Consider the following 21,130-nt stretch of genomic DNA (forward strand, 5'->3'; position numbering starts at 1 on the left):
CTTCTTTCAGGTCCCCACCCATTCAACCCACTATTCCTGAGGGCATCCTGTGTGTGCTGGGCACTGGACCTACAAGATGGTGTCCTTGAGAAGCACCCCTTCGAGTGGTGCAGACATGGACAAAGTCAATCACCAGCAAAGTGAACTGTGACCAGCAATAAATACCCAGATGGTTCTTTAGTTTTCTTTAAAATGAATACATTTTTTAGCTTATTTACACTTCTTCATTTCATTTAAAAGATAGACATAATGGTACTTGGAGCGCTTCTCTTTCCACCATTGGGCTTAGAGGTGATTTCTAAGGAAGTGGCCCCCTGGGGTTAAGTACCATATTTAACCCCAGGGGAAGAAAATACCTTGTACATGTGACTTAAAGAGTTAGCACATGTGGAAGGCCCACTCCTTTTCATGAAGAATTAACTGCTTGGGGAGTTATGAGGGTATTCACAGGTGCCCTGTCTATCCAGCCAGACTGGGTTCCCCACACCCCCCACCCCGCAGCTCCTGTCCTGTCAAGTTGGTGTATGCTTCCAACTAAGGGACGGCAATCACTGAATGCTGCTTCTCTTGAGAAATGGGATGACAGAGTGATCTTGAGATCCTCAGAGGGGGTAGTTAGCTTGGCCACTGGTCAGAAATTCACTCAGTGATGTATTTTTAGTTCTTTCTCTGCCCTATCACTCTGTACCTCAGGTACAGGGTGGCGGGAAAAGCCCTGGGCTTCTACTTGTCTGTGTGGCTGTGGACATGTCACTCTTTTGAGCTGCAGTTGTAACACAGGCCTTCGGCTCCTCTTCCTGCCTCAACAGGGCCTGAGGAGAGGACCTGATCCAAGAGGCAGGACAGGGCTTAGAATAGTTATTAAGGTCACACAGGGCAAGCACTACTATCAGAGGGTATGGGCCAGGAGTCAGCATTACTCCCAGAGGTCCCCAGGAAGCTCAGCCAAGAGATATGTAGACTTCAGGAAGGGTGGGAGGAGGGCTGTGAGGAAAAAGGGAGTGTTGCTCAGGGCGAACAATGGGCTAGAAGCCACAAGATGGGTTTCTAATTACTAGTAGCTAACATTCACTAGGTGCTTACTATGTGCCTGGCAATGTTCTAAGCAAGATAAAGGGGCTTAGAACATGTGCTAGTCTATGAGGTAATGATTGTTACCCCCACTTTACAGATGGAAAACTAAGTCAAAGATTAAAATAACTTGCCCAAAGTCACCTAAGCTTGACAATCTGGCTCCAAGTCTGTGTTCTTAGCCATTATGCTATGCTGACTCATATTTTTCTTTCTCCCAATCAGCTGGGTTCTTGGCAGTCTTCACCTGAAGAGTTTGAGCTTTGTGTCCAGATGTCAATCAGGATACAGGGAGTACAATACAGACTCTAGTGCTTACTTATGCCAAATGACCTGGGTTCTCATCCAGACTTGTCATGTAACTTTGAACAAATCTTTTTTTTTGAACAAATCTTTGGGCTTAATTTTCTTGGCTAGAATCATTTTAGTTTTATGTGATTTTAATTTGAGGTTATCTACAAAGTGAGGCAACAAAAATAATACTAATCCAACATGTATTGATTACTTATTATGTACTGAGAATGGTATTTAACATTTTATATTATTATCTCATTTAACCTTCCTAATAATCCAACAAGATAGAAGTCCTTACTGAAACTATTTTACAGATGAGAAAACAGATGTAAACAAAGGTTCTGGCCAACTCCACCTAGAGGAGTAGAATTGGGATTTGAACCAGGCAGCTAGACGCAGATACTTGCTCCTCATCCCTTCATCTTACTGCCACTGTAAAAGCAAGCCCTCTTTTGGGCTCTATCACTTTACCTTGAGATAAGCTCATAGGATACCAGTAAGGGTCTTTCTCCAGGATTATTAACCCTAGTAATGAAAGCTGCTCAATTTGGGAGAAAGAACACATAAGAGAAGAAAATAAGCTTAAAAGTAGATCTGAGAAAGAAATTATGTAAATGTGGGTTGGCGCCTGTAGCTCAGTGGGTAGGGTGCCAGCCACATATACCCAGGTTGGCGGGTTTGAACCCAGACTGGGCCAGCTAAGTAACAATGACAACCGCAACAAGAAAATAGCCGGGTATTATGGTAGAGGCCTGTAGTCCCAGCTACTTGGGAGGCTGAGGCAAGAGAATCACTTGAGCCCAAGAGTTTGAGGTTGCTGTGAGCTGTGCCGCTGGCACCTATTGAGGGCAACATAGTGAGACTCTGTCTCAAAAAAAAATTATATAAATGTGCAAACAATGCTTTCGAGGCAACAAAGTCTGGAGGTCATCAGTGCCTCTTCACAAATGAGGAAACTAAAGATCATAGAGCCATAACTGGAATTCAAGTCACTGGACTCCCAGGCCAGTGCTCATTTCACTTCTTCAGCCATCTTGGGAGGCAAATGAAAGAAAGCTCCTGTTTGGTAAGAGCCTATTTTACACTGGGCCCTGTATATAACACTTTCCATACCTCACTCTTCAGGTCCCGGAGATGTCAGGTGCACTGGTTAGATAGCTTAAAGTCCAAGACTCTCTCAGATTTTGAAGATAGGTCTCAAATATGCCTGTCACATGGCCAGAAAATGTCTATGCTAAGTACAGATTCTGTAATTAGTTGGCCCACAGAGCTCGTACAGGTAGGAGTTTTACAGAGGCACTAGTTATGATTTAAAAATAAAATACATGGATTTATTCTCACGCCTCTCATCTTTCTATATGAAACAGGGACAAACCAACATGTTTACAACCTAGCCTCCAAGGGCAACTGAGAACAATGGTATTGAGTGGGAAGTTGAGAGACTGGGTTCTAGTTTTACTTCTTCTGCTAACAAGTGACCTTGGACAAGCCTCTTACTGCCATGGTGGCTCAGTTTTTTCGTGTGAAAAGTGGGTAATTTAGCATCTATGCTCTTAATATTTTCCTCAGAGGATCAAATAAGACAGTAGATGGGGTACTGCTGAGGAAAGTATGAGGTGATGCATAAATACAAGTCAAGAGAGTAGACCCTTACTACGTGCCTGATCCTGAGCTAGATGCAACTCATATCACCCCACCTGTTCACGATAACCTCAGATACAGGACTGGATAGCTTTACCTTGAGGCAAAAAGCTGAAAGTTTGCGGGTAAGATAATCTGCCTATGGCTGGTACAAAGCAGGACTGGAATTGAGCCAAACTGGACAAGAATGGCTGGCTCCAAAGCTTTGTCCACCACAGTCCACTTCCTCCAAGGGGTGATGGTGTTGCTTCCTTCTAGGGGAGGCAAGTATCAGAGGACACCATTCATCACGCCTTTAGGACGTCCTGCTCTGGTGTAAATCTGTCTCCAATTTAGATGGGTCAACTAAAAAATTACACGCATTATCAGTCTTTTAATAAGCCCCTTCTCCTTTCTATAGCAGCAAGTGAGCAGATACTTTCCTTCTACTCCCACTGTGTATGAAGACATATGAAGGGAGCTTGGATAAGGAGATTATAATTTGTAATTAAATATTAACCTTTCTGACAGTATTAAAATTAAACCACTCAGAATTCTTCATCCCTAATCAGGTGGTTCCTGCCCGTAACTGCATCTTCCCTAATAGTCCTGCTAGTTTATGGCCCTTTCCAGAGTGCTAATTGTTTCAATCGCTGCCAACCTGATGAATTGTCTTAAAAATGCTATTCCAGTTGGAGCATATTAGCAGCTGCGTGCTGCTCCTTGCCTGCCTGGCTGCCTGTCAAGTGGGTTTGCTGTGGGTTTGGCTGAAGCACAACACAGCTACTGGCAGAGCCAGGGAAGCTTAAAAGCCGTCAGTTATTAGGCAGAGAGGGGGCTCACAGGGACACTGTCTGAGCTACCTTGTTTCTGCAGCTGCTACAGACCTAAGTAGCCTCATAGGCAAGAGTATCTGGGCAACCTCCAGCAGTGGGCAGGGGGTATCTTAGCCTGAACAGTGAGAAGATTGATAGGAGAAGGTTTGGGTTTTGTAGAAATGTTTCTTTGTTCTCTCTGAGGTTTGTGCTCTTGAAGAAAGTACTTTCTTTTTTTTTTTTTTTTTTTGAGACAGAGTTTCACTTTGTTGCCCTTGGTAGAGTGCCGTGGTGTCACAGCTCACAGCAACCTCAAACTCTTGGGCTCAAGCGATTCTCTTGCCTCAGCTTCCCGAGTTAGCTGGGACTATAGGTGCCCACCACAACACCCAGCTATTTTTTTTGTTGTTGTTGTAGTAGTTGTTTGGCAGGCCGGAGCTGGGTTCAAAACTGCCAGCCCCAGTGCATGTGGCTGGGCCCTACCCACTAAGCTATGGGCGCCGCCAATGAAAACACTTTCTGTCAGCCTACAAAATCAAACTGAGCAGGCCTGGGTAAGCCCAAAGGTGAACAAATAGTGAATGGGGATGGCTCTCTCTTCTAGAGATCTGGGATCTAAGCCACAGGGGAAAGGAGGACTATAAGCACCTAGGCTTGAGGAATAAAAAACCATGTTTAGGGTTGGTGTCCATAGCTCAGTGGTTAGGGTGCTGACCACATACACGGAGGCAGGTGGGTTCAAACCTGGCCTGGGCCTGCTAAGCAACAATGACAACTGCAACAACAACAACAAAATAGCCGGGTGTTATGGCGGGCTGTGGATGCAATGGCTGGACCAGGGCTAACAGGCATAGTAGCCTCTAGTCCCAGCTACTTGGGAGGCTGAGGCAAGAGAATTGCTGAAGCCCAAGAGTTTGAGATTGCTGTGAGCTGTGACACCACAGCATTCTACTGAGGGTGACATAGTGAGACTTTGTGAAAAAAAAAAAAAAAAAAAGTTTAAAAGTTCATGCAGGATGGTGAAAAGGCATGGGCCATCTTCTCAACCTACTTTCTCTTTTACAGCCTGTAAGACTCCCTCTAACACAGCCTTGACTTCACTGGACAGTAATGGGGTGTTCCTAAAGCTGCTTCCCTCTCCAGCCTGATCTCCAGGGCAGGGGGAGTGTCTTAATAAATGCTGCATCAGCAGCATCTAGTACAAGACCTGGCACAGGGTAGATGCTTGAAAATCTTGTGTGGGTGAATATTATTTGGTTCTCTCAAGAGCCCCAAGAGTTAGGCAGGGCAAGGAATATTATTCTTATTTCATAGAAGAAACTAAAGCACAAAGAGGTGGGATAACTTGTTCAAATTCCTGGATCACTGGAGCAACTGGTGGTTAATTTGGGGCCAGACCTGAGGCCTGCTTCCCAGACCAGGGCCCATAGTTTTGATTGGCTATTTCCAGATTCAGAGCCTCAGGTTTTTTTGAGATAGCAGGTCTCCATAGCCTACAGATTAGACTTAGGTTGCAGCTCTTACCTTTTTGGCATCTTTGTGCATATATTTGGCTGTCTGCTTGGCCAGCTCTGTTTTTCCTGGTAAGAAAGGAGAGGAGTTGGGTTAGGACCAGATGACTATCTACTAGAAAAAAAGAATACTAAAGTAAATGAACACTGGAAAGAATATATTCTGTGGATGGGAATGTTGAGGCTCAGAGAGTCAGCGACTCTTCCAAAGTGACCTAGGGAGTTCATGGTGAAGCTGGGACTAGAATCAAAGTCTTTACTGTATCTTGATTTTTCTGTGGATGGAGATTGAGGCCTTTTCTCTGTGGTAGAATCCTAGAGAATCCTAAGAGTTTGCGGCTGACTCTTATAATCCAGGGCCAACTTATCCTTTGGAGTCCAGCACAAACCTTACTTCTCCTAAGAGTGCCCTGACCTCCTGGCTTACTGTCCTGCATCTCCTTCAATACTCATGGTCCTATCATTCTGCCAGGCCTTGGAATCACATGCCAAATAGTGTCTGGGAGGGGACAGAGAGTACTTCTCATTGGCTTCACAGCCCTTCTTCATAACGTAAAGAAGGAAAGATAATACCAAAATGGTGGCTCTGAAGAGCGATTTGGTATGATGGTAAACCTTCGGAAATCACTGTCTAGTCTAGAAGTTTTAAGGTTCTATAGTATTGTAGTCAGGTGGTGGTCAACTTTTGAGTCTCTATATCCAAGGGAGAAGCCCAAAAAGATGTTGGGAAGGGAAGAGGAGGCAACTAAACCACAAAATTCTGCATCAAGATCATGGTAGGAGATTGTAGTGGAAGAGAGGGGGGCTCAGTGAGGGCTGAGAATGAGAAGGAGAGAACGCCTCAGATAATCCAGTCCAATTGGCTAGAAATATACCCAACCTATTTTACTACAACAAATTTTGCTATGCCCCTGGCACTATGCTAGTCATCAGGGACTTTCTTTTACTTCTTAAAGCTAGGCTGTATTGAATACGGAAGGCATGCTAGGCAGAAGAGGTGCTTCAATTGTTTCTGAAGGGTGGGGTTCCAAGGATGCAATGGCTGTACCAGGGCTAACAGCTACTATAGGGCCTGGTCCTCCAGATGAAATAGTCCTTGTACTACAGTTTCTAGAAGGAGAGGCATAATTCCAGTTCTTGGTAACAGGATAGTTGGTAAAAAACACAGAGTCCTCTTTCTTGTGGGCTCTGTAATTTGGAGGAAGTTGTTTTTAGAGCTAGGAGTTGAACTAGAGGGGAGTCGTGTAGCTCTGGCCCACAGCAACTGAGGCTGCCGGGCTTGGGCTGGGTATTCCCCCATCTCTCCTTCCCCACTGGCTGATCTGTTCCCAATTACCTATTCCAGATGATCCCAAGAAGAGGAAGACCAGAGGGTGTTCTTCATCGTACCAGCCATTCTCCTTCCTCCGGATCGCTATGGCCAAACACACAGACGGGGAGGGAGGCAGATAAATCAATGACACAAAAGGCAGGATAATTATCACTAAGTATACAATATGTTTTACTGCTCTGCGCCCACTCAAAGTCCTCACTACCATTAGTGCTGCCTAATCTGATTAGCTGGCAAGGCCCCTAGAGACACCTAATCAGGTTAGCATGGATTTGGAAAGCTGCCCAGAGCAGATTTCGGATAAAGTTTTCCAGGATGAGCACTCAGCGTTGCCAGGGAAACTGAAAGGCGGGTGGATGGTGAATGGAAGTAAAGGGGGGTGGGGGAATTGGTGAAGGAGAATTCAAGAGGAACTTTAGCACCCGCTAGTTACCATCTACTTATCATGGTGGAAGTGTGGGCCTGCCTCCTATGCAAATAGGAGAGGAAGAAGCCCCCAAGTGGGGCCTTGGGGATCTGGGGTGTGAGCTCTGGGCTCTTTCCTATTTGGGTAAATGAGCGTCTGGTTTACTGTCTAGATCAGGAAGTGGAAATATAGCCAAATGTATTTCCTGGAAACAAATCAAAGGCAGAGTGCAGCTCGGGGCATGGAAGGGGTAAGCCATTTGGTTAGCATCTCTGCTAACCATGACCTCCAGCGGCAAGAGGAGGGGGGAGTGTGGGGAGTAAGACAGATCTGTACTAGTTTCCTTGGGGACTCAACTCTGCTAGATTAAGACTTGACCAGTCCTCTTTGAGAGAAAGTATGTTATCAAGGGCTATGCATTCAAGGTGAGAAAACTAAGTGCTTTACTATAGAATGGGAGAATTGGGCTCAGAAGCATTACTCAAGTATAGGAACAAGGGGTAAAGCTGGGTGTGGTGGCTCAAGCCCATAGTTCCAGTAACTTGGAAGACTGAGGTGGGAGGATCGCTTGAGGCTAGGAGTTCAAGACTAGTCTTGGAAACACAGTGAGACCCTATCTCTAAAAAAGTAAAAAAAAATGCTGTATGTTAATTAAAATCAGAAAATTCACCAATAGTGTATTTATTCAAACACCCTGAAAGGGAAGCATTATTCTCAACTCCATTATATTGAACAGGAAACTGAAGCAACAGATAAAGAGACATGCCCATGTCACCCAATTAGTAGATGGCAGAGTTGCTTCTCTCTCTAAACCTGTCCTCTTTTTTAAAATCACACACGGCTGTTTATAAAAGTATGTATCAATTTGGGTTGCATTAATGGAAGCATGGCAGTCAGTAGCAGGAAGGAGATAGAGCCCTGTGTAATGTCAAACTCAGTCTGCAGTTGGAACGGCATGTCTGGTCTGGTCCCCAGAGTGTTGGGGGGAGATTAGCAAAGGGCCTGGACAAAACCTGGAATCTTGGTCAATCAAGAATGATTTGAGTCTTAGGGATGTATTTGCTAGTCTTGAGGTGCCAGGATCCTGAATACTATACACTGTGTGTCTGGGTTTCAAAGAAGTGACTGCAGAGGTCAGGGAAGGCTCTCTGGAAAGGGGGAACTGATGATGGATCATGGAGGATGGGCAGGATTTGGAGAGGTGTAGGTGGTGGCAGTCCTTGGTGTTGGGACACAAACAGGGAGCTCTCTCCATGAAAGAGATGCAGAGACAGGAATGAACAAGAGTAGTGGTAGATGGATTCAGATTATGAAGGTCTGGAATACCTGTTTTAGGATTTCAGCTGCATGCTTGGGGTCTTTCTTACCTCAACCTCTAATGTTGCTACCTAAGCACTACTTTCTGTCTAGTTCTGGCCTCAGTAGGAACAGATGAAAGCCATACAACCTCATGGACATCAGACTACCCACTTGGGCTGCCCAGAAGATGCTGTCTGAGCATCCTGAAAGAGGACAGGAAAAACAGTCCAGTCTTTCCCCAGGGCTAGAATCCTGATCTTCTTAAACTAACTGACCCAGGTTCCCTGGAAGGGTTGGCTATAAGGGGAACCTGAAAAATTTCAGGTACCCGAATGCTGGAGATGAAGGAGAAGAAGTCCAAGCCTGGCTGAGGGAGGAGTCCTTGGTGCTGGGACACAAACAGGGAGCTGGGGGTAGGGATATTTGGGAAAGTGACAAAATGGCAAAATGGCAAAGAATAGACTGTTGTGGAGTTCACTATGTTGTCCACACGTGTGGACAAGTGATTATGTGTTTTGGGGTAAGGCTTACCCCCCACCCCCACTGAGAGGAGGCACATTCTTCCAAAAGTTGGCTAAACTGAGAATCTAGGCTGGAAGAAGCTGAGCATGAACTGTCTTCAGGCTTTATGGGATACTGGGAAGGCAGATATATCCAGGCAAACCCCCAGATGGTCTGGGAAAAACCAGGGTCCCCAGGGTATTGTGTCCCCAAGGTTCTGATCTTGGCTTTTCTTTCTGTGTAGCATCCCAGCCCTCTGAGAGCTGCACATTGCTGGGCTGTGTAGTACAAAAAATACCATGGAGAATGTGGAATTGAATTATGCCTGGGGCCATTTTTTCCCCCTTCTTTTCTAATAATGCACCTGGGAGAGAGCTCTTTATAATGCCAGGCAGACTCCACTGCACAGCTGTCCCTGACCAATTCTGCCAGATCCAGGACACGAGTCTGGGGTGGACTTGATGTGGGCCCCCCCATAAAACAGGTGAAATGCCAACCATTAAACAATTATGACTCTGGATATTTCTAATAATACTGAAGAGAAAAACAGCCAAGCAGATGGAGTCCAACAGAATGAAAAATGGAGGCAGCAAGGAAGGACTGGAGAAGGTGGGCCTCCAGCATGTGGCTGACGACCAAGGCTGGGAGCCTTGAGGGTCCTGTCAGGCCAGAGTAGAGGGTGGGCCATGTGGGAGGAGGCCACGGGTGTCAGTGCTCTCACTGTGGACCAGCACACACACAACTTACTCTGTAGAACTTCACAGTCCATAAAGAACTTCCACGGTCATAATTTCATTTCAGCCTTATTATGATTGTATGAGGTAAGCAGAGTGGGGGACTTGATTCCCATTTTATAGATGAGGGGACACGTACAAAAAGTTAGGTTAACTGCTCAAGGTTATAAAGGTAAATAAACGAAGCCCCTGAGCTTTTAACCCCTGGACCTGCATTACACTTCAGGAGTTTACAGTAAGGAAAAAGCTCACCCCCGCTGGCTTTCAGCTGCCAGAGTACTTCCTCATACCCTTGCCTCACCTGGAAGAAGTTCCTTCTGTGGTCTTCACCTTGGCCTGCTCAGCCTTTCAACACATGGCCTTAGGGGCCCCTACCTGAGACCCTACCCTGACCATCGCTCTGGGCTTGAGATGGGGTCAGGGCCCTCTGCATAGGCAGCATGGCCCCCTTCCCTGGCCAGTCCCATCTCTGCAAGGGCCAATGAGGGTCCTCTGTCTCCCATACTGTGCCAGTGCCTGCTTTGCTTGTTTTGTGTCTTTGGGCCACATCTGTCACTACTGGGCTATCTTAAAGTGCAAAAACTCTTTCCTATGAACTCTACCACATCACATCTATCCTGTTAACCCATGGATCTGTATTCTCTGATAAGCAGAGAGGGTAGGAGTTACAGGATCTAGCTTACAGTCCCGCAATGTCACTTACTAGTTGACCGACTTTGAATAAAATACTCCTTTAGAGCCTCAGTTTCTTCATCTATAAAATGGGAATAGTCACACATGCTGTATCAGTCTCTCATGAAGACTAAATAAGTTAATGGTTATGATGGCAATTTTAAATTGCAAGGAGTGGAATAATAAGAGTAAAAATAACGGTAGTCACAGAGGTAGCAATGGTAGTAGCCATTAGCTTTTTGGTATTTTACAGATACTCCTCTCATCCTTATAATATCCTGAGAAGAAGGTGTTATCTCCATTTTGTGCAGGAAGAGACTGAGGCTCAGACAGGGGTAGTGTGAGAGGCTTCCCCTTCGTGGACCCGTGTATCCAGGTGGGAGGGTGTGCTCCCAATCTGCATATTCCAGGGGAACAGGCGTTGGGTGTTCTATTTTCCTGAGGGGCTCCTGAGACTAGACCCACACTGGTTTAATACTTGCTGTAAATGAATTAATTCATGGTCTTTCTAGAATTGCATGGGGGGAAAGAATAGATTTCACAAAGGAGAACAGTGAGGCCGGGACCCAAGACTCTCTTTCCGCTCTCAGTACTGCCCTACTACCCTTGGGTGAAAAAGGCTTCCACTCTCTCCTGAACCCCTCTCCAGGGAGCCTTATGTACTTGTCCAGCAAACAAGCTCTGTGCCAGGTGCTGGGGCACTCACAAAAGGGCTGAAAATAAGGCTTATTACTTTGTGGTAAATGCTATTATGAAAACTGTGTGTTCCAAATGAGGTGGGCGCACTGGGAGAAGTGTAGGAAGAGCCATTTGTGCTTGCTTGCCATTTGCGCCTGAAGGGTGAGGGGGAGATTGCCAGGCAGTTGGGGCTATGATGGACATTCTAGGAAGAGGGCTCCATTGTGTGCAAAACAAAGAGAGGCAAGAGCAGCCTCCTCCTCCCACCCCAAGCCTTTGCCTCTATCCAGCTCAAGGTTCTGGGGCAGTCTGGGTGGATTGACTCATCTTCCTTGCTAAGTTCTAGTGATCTAATTTGAGAAGGACAAATCTGGAACATGTCTGTCCCATGCTTGTAGCATCTTCTAGGGGATCCAGTCCTTCAGAGGCATTCTTTTTTTTTCTTTCTTTTTTTTTGAGACAGAGCTTCAAGCTGTTGGCCTGGGTAGAATGCTGTGGTGTCACAGCTCACAGCAACCTCCAACTCCTGGGCTCAAGCAATTCTCCTGCCTCCGCCTCCCAGGTAGCTGGGACTACAGGCACCCGCCACAACACCTGGCTATTTTTTGTTGCAGCTGTCATTGTTGTTTGGCGGGCCCAGGCTGGATTCAAACTCACCAGCTCAGGTGTATGTGGCTGGCGCCTTAGCTGCTTGAGCCATAGGCGCCGAGCCTTCAGAGGGATTCTTAATGATTGAGAATCACCCCAATGTCTATGAGCAATTTCCCAACTATTGCTTTGCAGGTGTCCTCAAACTTTTTAAACAGGGGGCCAGTTCACTGTCCCTCAGACCGTTGGAGGGCCGGAATATAGTTAAAAAAAAAAAAATTCCTATGCATACTGTACATATCTTATTTTGAAGTAAAAAAACAAAACGGGAACAAATACAATCACACCGCCTCATGTGGCCCGCGGGCCGGCCGTAGTTTGAGGACCCCTGGCTTATGGGTTTAAGGAACATGGTGGGTACTTAGTAAGTGCCTACTGAATGCCTCAGGTTTGGTAGATCATGGGGGAACATCTGAGTAAGGATTATTTCTGCAGGCAAACTATTGCTGATAACATCTTACAAATGCAAAGAATAGTTCTGATGAGCCCTCCCACCATGTGTATGTGTGAGTGTTCACACTGGAGGTAGGAACCACCTGAGGGAAACAGCATCCTTCCAGAAAGAGACTGAGATGAGTCTGTGTTGAGCAGGGACAGAATGTCAAAATGGGCTCACACTTAATTCATTGAGTTCAACAAGGTTTTGCACCTGTGTGCCCAACCCTGGGGAAAGAGAGCTGATGTGAGGAAGCTCCTGACCTTTGGAGGGCCCTGAATCCAGACAAGAGGACTGGGAAGGGTATCTTGCAGGCGGCCTAGGTCTTGAGTGTCTCATCAGGCAATGAGGCAGGGCAGGGCAGTCCAGACAAAGAGAGCAGAGAGCACAGGCAGGTGTGGTGGTGGAACCGTAAGCAGCTTCGTAAGCTGATCACTGCCACTAACCGGATATACTTCTCAAATCAGACGTTTCGGCTCAAAGAGTTGGGAAGATTATGTTTTTGGATTAGTCAAAGAGGGGAGTAAAGCATGAGATAGGGTGGTGGGCCCTGGTGACCACACGGGCAATGCTGAGGTTCTATAATATGGGCCAGACCCCAGCAGAGAAGAGCAGTTGAGGTAGAAGAGCTTCCTCAAGGGAGTGTGTGGGCTTCCGAAGGTCGGCTGGGACCAGGTTGATGGGTGACAGGGCCAAGTCTCCAGTCAGAGGGAGCTCCAATGAAGCTGTCAGGTGTGTGTGGTTGACCTGCTCCCCAGGGAAGGCTCCCTAGAGCAGGACTGGAGATTAGCCTACCCACTCAGAGGTCAAAGAAGTATGGTTGTAAGGAACTGCTTTACTACAGTCATATTCCCAATATGCTTGTGAGCTACTGAAGAGCAGGTGCTACAACTTCTCTTCTTTCCCCAGAGCATATCACAGAGAGGGACAAGGGCTGTGCCAAATTCATTAATTAGACAGACGGCACTAAGACCACTACTTTGAGCAGGATGCTGTGCCAGGAACTGGGAACACAAAAATGATTGAATTATGGTGTCTACCCTCAAGAAGCCTGCAGTCACTTGCGCCTGAAATGACACAAATTTAAAATCAGCCAGTGTGTGGGAGATAGGGTGGTGTGGTGTGGGGGAAAGGCCAGAAGGAAAGGATTGCAGGGAAGGCAGCAGCAACAAATGCAGGCAGGAAATCAACAGAGCATGGTGCAGGGAGGCAGAGGCGGGTTGCTGTGGCTGTGTGTGCAGGGCAGACGGGGCAGCAGCAGCTGTATGCCAGGTGAGGGCACCAGGGTCCTCTCAAAGGTTTTAAGCATTGTTAAATACGTGTTTGACAAAGAGCACTCTAGTCAGTGTGGAGAACAGATTCTAGGGGAAGGAAAGAAGGCAGGGAGACTGGTGAGGAGGCCAGGCCGCTGCTGTGGTTGAGATGGGAGACACTGACATCTGAGCCAGGGCAGTGGTGTTAGGAAGAGAGGGGAAAGACCAGGTATGAGAAGCACTTAGGAGGGAGAATGACAGAACCTGATACTTAATGGGCTGTATGGAGCAAGGGGGAGGGAGGGAACCAAGAAAACATCTAAGTTTCTGTTCAGAAGGGCAGTGAATGATGGTCCTTTTATGCAGATCAGAATACAAGTAGTGGGCAGGCTGGGGGAGGGGGAAGAGTCTAGTTCTGAACAGACAACTGGTTGCTTTTCTGAGGAGCATGGTGGGCTTAAGAGGTGCTACCCTCCCAGGAGGTCTTGCCCATAGGGTAGGGAACCTCTTCTTCCTATGACTGGGAGCAGCTTTGGATTCTGGAAGCAGAGTCTCGCTTTCAATGCCAGTATCTCGCTTTGTGATATGCAGGTTGGCCCTATTTGGCTCTCGTGGCCCTAGAGATGCCAAGGAGCCTGGGCTGCAGGGGCTGGTGCTTTATCTCCTCCATTTGTAAGGCAGTAACTGTGCACCAGCCTTGCTAGAGGCCCTGCAGCTGGGGATCACACTGATAAATTCACTGTATTACTTTGCACAAATCAATATCCCAGCACTTACCAGGGGTTGATGTGACCGAAATTGGTTTCAGCCAATTCGTAAGGGTAATAAATGGCCATTTATCAAATCAATTCATTCTGTGGCACTCTTCTGGCTGCCCATCTTCATGGTACGCATGGGGTGCCAGGCACCATCCAGCCAGTCCCTAGCATACATGTCACACTAGCGTAGAGGACCCAGGGAGGCCTGGCCTAGCCTCTGGATCCACCTCAGTCACATGGCCTGCTTCAGTTTGAGGTCCTGAGGTCCTGGGTGCTGCTTGCCTACCATAAGTTCTGAACCAGAGAGCCTCATGCTTCACCTGGGCTGGCAGTTGCAGCTACCAGGCTGCCTTATTCCCTCATGCTTGGGTTCAGAAGCCTCTGGGAGCTGGTCACAGGGAGTGAACATGGTTCTGGACATTATCACTGTGATCATCACCACAGGCACAGTTATCACCTTATAAATGAGGGTAGAAAAGCACCAACCCCTACGGCCTGTCTTTTCTAGGGTCATTGGGCCAACCTACAAACCTACATACCACAGGCGTGGGAGCAGGGCCTTCCAGGGCAGCTGTTTTGCTTCTGAGCTTAGGCAGAGTTGAGGTGACAGAAGGGGAGCTTTTAGGCAGAAGGAAGCACTCAGGGTACATACTCTGACAACTCTTGGAGGTGGGGAGTTGAATCATGCACTCTTGCTCTGTGCCAACTAAAAAGAGAGACTAGGTGGGTGATGCATGAGAGGTCAGCACAGGCCTAGAGGAAGAGATGAACGGGGCTGGGATTAAGAATTGGTGCCAGGTTGAAGAAAACAGCTGTGGGCTTGACCTAGAGAGCACAGGGTCCAACTCAAGACTATGAGCATCCTGAGGACATGACTAGGTTTTAATCGCTGCTGTCTTACACATACTGGAAAGAGGATGTGCTTTAGAGTCAGATGGTCCTGGATATGGCACCTCATTGCACCTGCAAGGAAGGTGATGCTCAAAGCAGCTGAGTAGAGCTGCACAGCTGCTATGTGGCAGACCTGCTGCGAGCCCAGGTTGGTCTAGTTCTTCCCAGAAATGTCTCCCACCAAACCCTACTTCTGCTAGCAGGACAGCAGGCAGCCTGCCAGGAGAGGGCTATGTAAGAAACTGAGGGAAAAGCAGCTGCAGTCCTAGCACAAGCGGACATGTGACTTTGGCAAGACACACTTCCTTGGACCTCCATCCAGATAATCTGTGTCTCTGTGGGCTAGTCCTTCTCTCCCCATGAGAAATCCCAAAGTATCCTTTCCTTCCACCTCAGACATAGCTGTGACAAAGGAACAGGGGCGCCACCTCTAAGGTGGTGGCTGGGGGTAGACGTCTGTGTCCAGACCAAAAAGGGCAGCCTGGTGTGGTTTGGGCCTGGGTGGTGATGCCTTATGTATTCAAAAAAGCTTTCCTCAGCACCAGTGTATGCCTGCAGGCAGCCTTCTGACCTCTAGTTGGAGAGGCGCCTCCTCTACAGGCTCCTTTTATCTGTTGATAGGGTCAGGCCCCTCACACGAGCTGCATGTAAGCCCCACTGCTAAGTGAGGATGATGGGGATCAGGCTGGGCCTGGCATGTCACAGGGGCAGCTGCCTTCATTTTTCAATCACTCCCTTAATTGGTATCCTAGGGCTGACAGTGCTGTCCAAGAATATCCCAGAGGGGCAGCCACAATTTCAGCCTGATGGCTCCTTTTTTTCAGTGAGTAGAACCTGGTGATGTCCTTAGCAATTGCTGGAACTGCCTTTAGTGGGACTAGACTGGAGAAAAAGGTAAGGAGCATGTAAGTGGGGCTAAGACAACTCAGAGCAGTGTTTTTTTTAAATTTTAGCTGAGCAATAGAATTGCCTGAGGAGCCTGTTAAAATACATCCTAGAGTTTATGATTCCACAGGTGTAACGTGAGTCCTGAGATCTGATTTCTAAGAAGTTCCCAGAGGATGTTGATGCTGCTGGTCTAGAGACCATGCTTTGAGACTCACTGTCTTGGGGGATATACCTTTGTTTCAGCCTGGCCTAGGGTTCCTCTTCCCTTATGTCTTCTGTCTGAAATCAACCTTGAGGAGTCATGCATCAAAGCTGGAGAACAAAGGTGAGGCCACTGTCCTCAGCAGAACCCTAGTTTCATATATCTGTCTGGTAGGGTTTGCACAGGCAAGAGGGCCATTAGATTAGGGCAGTGGTTCTCAACCTTCCTAACGCCATGATCCTTTAATACACTTCCTATGGGTTGCGACCCATAGGTTGAGAACTGCTGGATTAGGGGCTACATCAGAGGGTAGTCTGGCTTCCAGGGGTCAAAGTATGGAAATAAGAGCTTCAAGAGTGGAGAAGAAGGCACTGAAAAGTTGTTCAGGTGCTTTCTCCAAAAATTAGGCCAGCTGCTGAGAAACTATATGGAAGCGATAAAAAAAGAGTCCCAGGATGGTAGCCAGAGACATAAATTCAGTTCTAGTAATATTCACCTGCCTTATTACTAATGATGGACAAGTTCCCATCTTCTCCACATCTTAGTTTTCTCATCTGAAAAGTGCGGGTGGGTGTAGTGGGCCAGAAGAAGGTCAGAGTTAGATTCTAAGCATAGGAAAAAGCCTTTAGCAAATTTTTTAAGTAATCTGTATCTGAGCTTCCTCATCTGTAAAATGGGGAATTAGGGGCACCAACCTACCTCTTAGGATTGATAATGTGTATAAGGATTAAATGACACAAGATATGTATGCTAAGAGCTTGTAACAGTGCCTGGCATATAGACAGTATTCAACAATACTAACTTTTAGTTTACTATTTTGAGATAGAGTCTCTGTCACTCCAGTGAGAGTACGGTGGCATCACCGAAACTCCTGGGCTCAAGCAATCCTCCTGCTTCAGCCTCCAAAGTAGCTGGGACTACATGTATCTGCCACAACACCCAGCTAATTTTTGCTATTTTAGCAGAGATGGGAGTCTCACTCTTACTCAGGCTGGTCTCGAACTCGTGACCTCAAGCAATTTTTGTGCCTCGGTGTCCCAGAGTGCTAGGATTATAGGCATGAGCCATAGCATCCAGCCGACTCTTAGTAATATCAACTGCACCTTTCCAGTTTGGTGACAAAAGGAACGTACACCTCACTGGAGCCCTGTTTTGGTGCTAGCTGGTGTGTCCCATACTCACCGGCACCTACTGTGGCAATGGCACTCTCCTGGCCAATGATGTGCTCCTTTAGTCGCTGCTCCAGGGGGAAGCGGCGCCGCTCCTCAGCCTCACGTTTCCGTTGCTTTTCCTGGTACTGTGGGGAGAGAGGATAAATGGCTTATGGTAAAGTACTGCTAGTAGATTAATCTGGCTCTGGAGTCCGACAGAAGACCTGAGTCCAAACTCCAGCGTTATCACTTACAAGATATGCTTATTACCAGGAGAAAGTTATTTTGCCCAGTTTTCTTGTCTGCAAATTGGAGATTAAATACGATGATTATATAATGGGCTTAGCACCATGTCAGACGTGGAAGAAGTGCTTAGTAAATATGAATTCCTTTCCCCTTATCCTCTTGGAAACTTTTTTGGTTTTCAAACCAGAGCTGTGAACACCCTCTACTTGAATGATACTGCATTTTGATTAAACATAATCAATTAAACATAACGATTGCTGTGTGCCCAGGTTTGAACATGGCCATGGTGAAAGGGTGGGGATGGGAGAGAACTGTGCTTTGTCTGTCAGGAGGTTCTAATCAATTTTGAATGTCTAGCATGTCTGTTCCTGGGCTTTATCCACTTCACAAAAGACAGGAGGAGGCCTGAGGATGGTCACTCTGAGAAAGAAGAGCCAGGCCTTGCCCTTAGGCAGCTCAATGTCAAGAGGTGAGAGGGGCCAGTATAGGGATACTTCTCAGGCAGACCCAACCATTTTCCTTTAGGTTTCAAAACATAAATGCTTATTTTTAGCAATGCCTCTTTCACTAAAAACAAAAACCCGCCAACTACTTAAAAACAAGTTTGTTGAATGTTTGTGAATCTGTTCTCCAAATCCCTGAGGGTAGGCACTATCTTTTACTCATAGCTATTTCTAGCATGGGTCCTGGCATAATGGGGGTATCTGGTGACTATTTGCAAAAATGAATTTGATGACAGAAAGAGGAGAATTAACAATTAGGGTGCTATAGAGCACAGAGAAGAAAAGGACCCATAAATGCGGAACATTGGTTGGAGGGGCTTTCTGGAGAAAAGGAGGTTTGAAGAAGCTGGAGGACTGAGGCCAGGAGCCATGGACTGTCTGGAGTATAGGCAGGGAGGGGCAAGGGCATGGGCCTGATGATAGAGAACATTTGTGGAGGTTGGCAGCTGCAGGTGAAGGTAGCAGATCTTGGACTGGGAAGGAAACACCAGGTATTTAGGAAACTCCTTTTCCCTGAGCCCCTGTAACACTGACATCTTTCTAGAAAGAGAACTGTCAAGGTAAGGCTCTGTCACAAAAGTTGTGGTTGCAGATTGCTCTTGTGGGCAGAGTGGATAAAAAATACCTGCTGGTTGGGCAGTGTTTTCCTGTTACAGTAGTGACCTTGACAGAAGTTAAAAAAAATAAATAGCAAACAATCCAATTTTGACTGTTGCTATCAGTCTGTAACTGAAAGCTCCCATCAGTCCTGGGGTTTCATATGGAGCAATAATTCGGTGCCGATCCCAGTGGAACTATGCTTGCTGGTTGGAATCCAGAGTGTCACTATGTAGCTCCCTCAGGCACCACATACATCACTTGGCTCTGCCGACTCCAGCCATATATCTGCCTCTTCCTCTTCCCTGCCCATCCAGCCCCACTCAGCCCTCAGGTTCACCGCACTGGAAAACTGTGATGGTGAGAAGCACATGCCGGCTGGGACAGTGCCAGCTTGTAGCAGAGCAGGGCATGGAAGGAGTTTGAAGGGATAGAAGGGTTGGCTTGAAAGGGTTTATTGGGTCAATTTCCTTACTCCCCCCAATGATGAGTCCCAGAATATTCCCACCTCTGGGCCTTTGCTCACACTATTATCCCACCACAGAAGTCCTCTATTCCCACCAACCTTCACATGCCCCTATAATTTCTACTTCTGGTACACTTCCTGTTGGTGTCTCCTTACTCAACTTCAAGGTCCTTAGTTACAGGACTGTTTTATTCACCTCTATAGTTCCAGCCCCTATCAAAGGGCCCCTTCTCCCACAGAAGGAGTCAATGCATGTTGAATAAGTGAATAAAGATAAACTGTCTATGGAATGGCTGCTATATCACTGTACTAAGCACCTTATATGTGGTGTCTCCTTTAATTCTTACAGTCATCCTCCATCTGAAATTTGGTTCCTCCTTTGACTCTTAGGCAGAAAAAACAAGCTTTGCTCCAGATAGACCTTAATTCAAATCTCACCTCATCTATTCCCTACCTGACCTTGAGGAAGTTAATTCCACTCTCTGAATCTTAGTTTTCCTCACTGTACTCATACTTATCTGGTAGAATCCTTGCTGGATTAAATGAGATAATGTATGTAAAGTACTTAGCAGAGTCTCTGGCACATAGCAGATACATATATGTAAAATAAGTGGTAGTCTGAGTGACTCAAATGGCTAGCATAGTACCTAGCCCTTATCAGGTCTTTGATAAATGTTATTTCCCTTCTCCTTTCCTGTATTTTGATATCAGATTACCTTTTTTTTTTTTTTTTAAAGGTACTGAAATCCTTTAAACTAATTTGTGTGGGGTGCTCCATAGATTAAAAAGAAGAGCTGCTCTGGCTCAAGCAGAAGCCAAGAGCCAAGTTCACTTGGGTGCCACCATTACCCCAAAAGTGGCTTATAAGTTTTCAGTGTATCGTCTCAACACTAACGAGGTTCTAGAGATGCCTCTGCTACCTGCGGTGGCTCATCTCTGGCCATCAGCATTCCTTACAGGGCAGAGAATTTTGCCTCTAGGTACTTTCCACCCACTGGTTCATGGGGCCTCACAGAACATATCTTTTGCCTTCATCCCAGGCAGAGCCCAACATGACTTTTCCTTTTGCTTTGTTGATTTGGGCATGAACATCATGGCTTTCCTGAATCTTCCCCAGGGATGCATATGCTTCCTATAACTCTTCTTCGGTGTCATGATTTGAGGTCGTCTAGTATTTCTGTTAGTTTCTTGGGCAAAGGGAAAGAATCTTAGCCTTCTATGGAGGTGACAAGGGTGGGCTGGGAAAGATTACACTGTAAACTGGCTGGTTTCTCAGGAGCTTTCTAGATGATCCTAAAGAGGAAATGTTCAAACTATGGCCTAAATCTCTGAGATTCTGGTTCTTCCCTGCCTGAAGTCTCAAATCCCTGTATCGATTCAGAAAAAATCCTGAAAATCCACCTGTCTTCTTGATAAAAATGTATAGGACACTGGGATCAAATCAATTAGAAAGTTACTGGCGGCTCGGCGCCTGTAGCTCAACTGGCTAGGGCGCCAGCCACATATACTGGAGCTGGCAGGTTCGAATCCAGCCCGGACATGCCAAACAACAGTGACAACTACAACCAAAAAATAGCCGGGTGTTGTCATGGGTGCCTGTAGTTCCAGCTACTTGGCATGCTGAGGCAAGAGAATCGCTTAAGCCTAAGAGTAGTTATGAGCTGTGATGCCACGGCACTCTACCCAGGGCAACAGCTTGAGACTGTCTCAAAAAAAAAGGACACTGGCCTTGTGCTCCTTTTCCATTGCTTAGCACAGAGTTTATACTAAAAAAATGTGTTGAATGAATGACTGATTTTAAAGGCATGAGCCATACACCCAGCTTTGTGAAAGAGCAGCCAGTGAAGGAAACTAGGATAGTAAGATACTGATTTGTACATATTATATTTGGGGAAGAGGAGCTTGGTAAGTGTTCCATAAACGTAGGATACTATTATTCCTGTCTCTTTGAGGAGATGGGGAAGACTACAAGACTAAATTCAAGGCTCTACTTTGACAGGGTTCCACCAGAGGAGAAGACAAGGCAGGAAACAGCCTGCAGAAGCAGAGGGCACTGGCCTGAGAGAGGCACTGTGAGGAGCCACCCAGGAGAGCAGGGGAGGGGGAGAGAGCAGCTTCTTAATAAAAGCCACACACAATTAACTTCACAAGCCCTCACCT

The 21,130-nt window shown here is 46.6% G+C and overlaps 1 protein-coding gene across 6 annotated transcripts in view; it reads right to left on the minus strand.

Annotated features, from left to right (window-relative positions):
- Positions 1-21,130, minus strand: part of CLPB (ClpB family mitochondrial disaggregase) — a 180,899-nt gene that overhangs the window by 15,437 nt on the left and 144,332 nt on the right. For all 6 annotated transcript variants that reach the window (XM_053562987.1, XM_053562992.1, XM_053562990.1 and 3 more), the window contains 3 exons: positions 17,190-17,304; positions 6,648-6,725; positions 5,325-5,380 (listed from right to left, as the gene is read on the minus strand). In XM_053562987.1, coding sequence (XP_053418962.1) covers positions 5,325-5,380; positions 6,648-6,725; positions 17,190-17,304 — 249 coding nt within the window. The remainder of the gene's footprint in view (positions 1-5,324; positions 5,381-6,647; positions 6,726-17,189; positions 17,305-21,130) is intronic.

This window comes from Nycticebus coucang, chromosome 14 (assembly GCF_027406575.1).
Source record: "Nycticebus coucang isolate mNycCou1 chromosome 14, mNycCou1.pri, whole genome shotgun sequence".
Classification (NCBI taxonomy): Eukaryota; Metazoa; Chordata; class Mammalia; order Primates; family Lorisidae; genus Nycticebus; species Nycticebus coucang.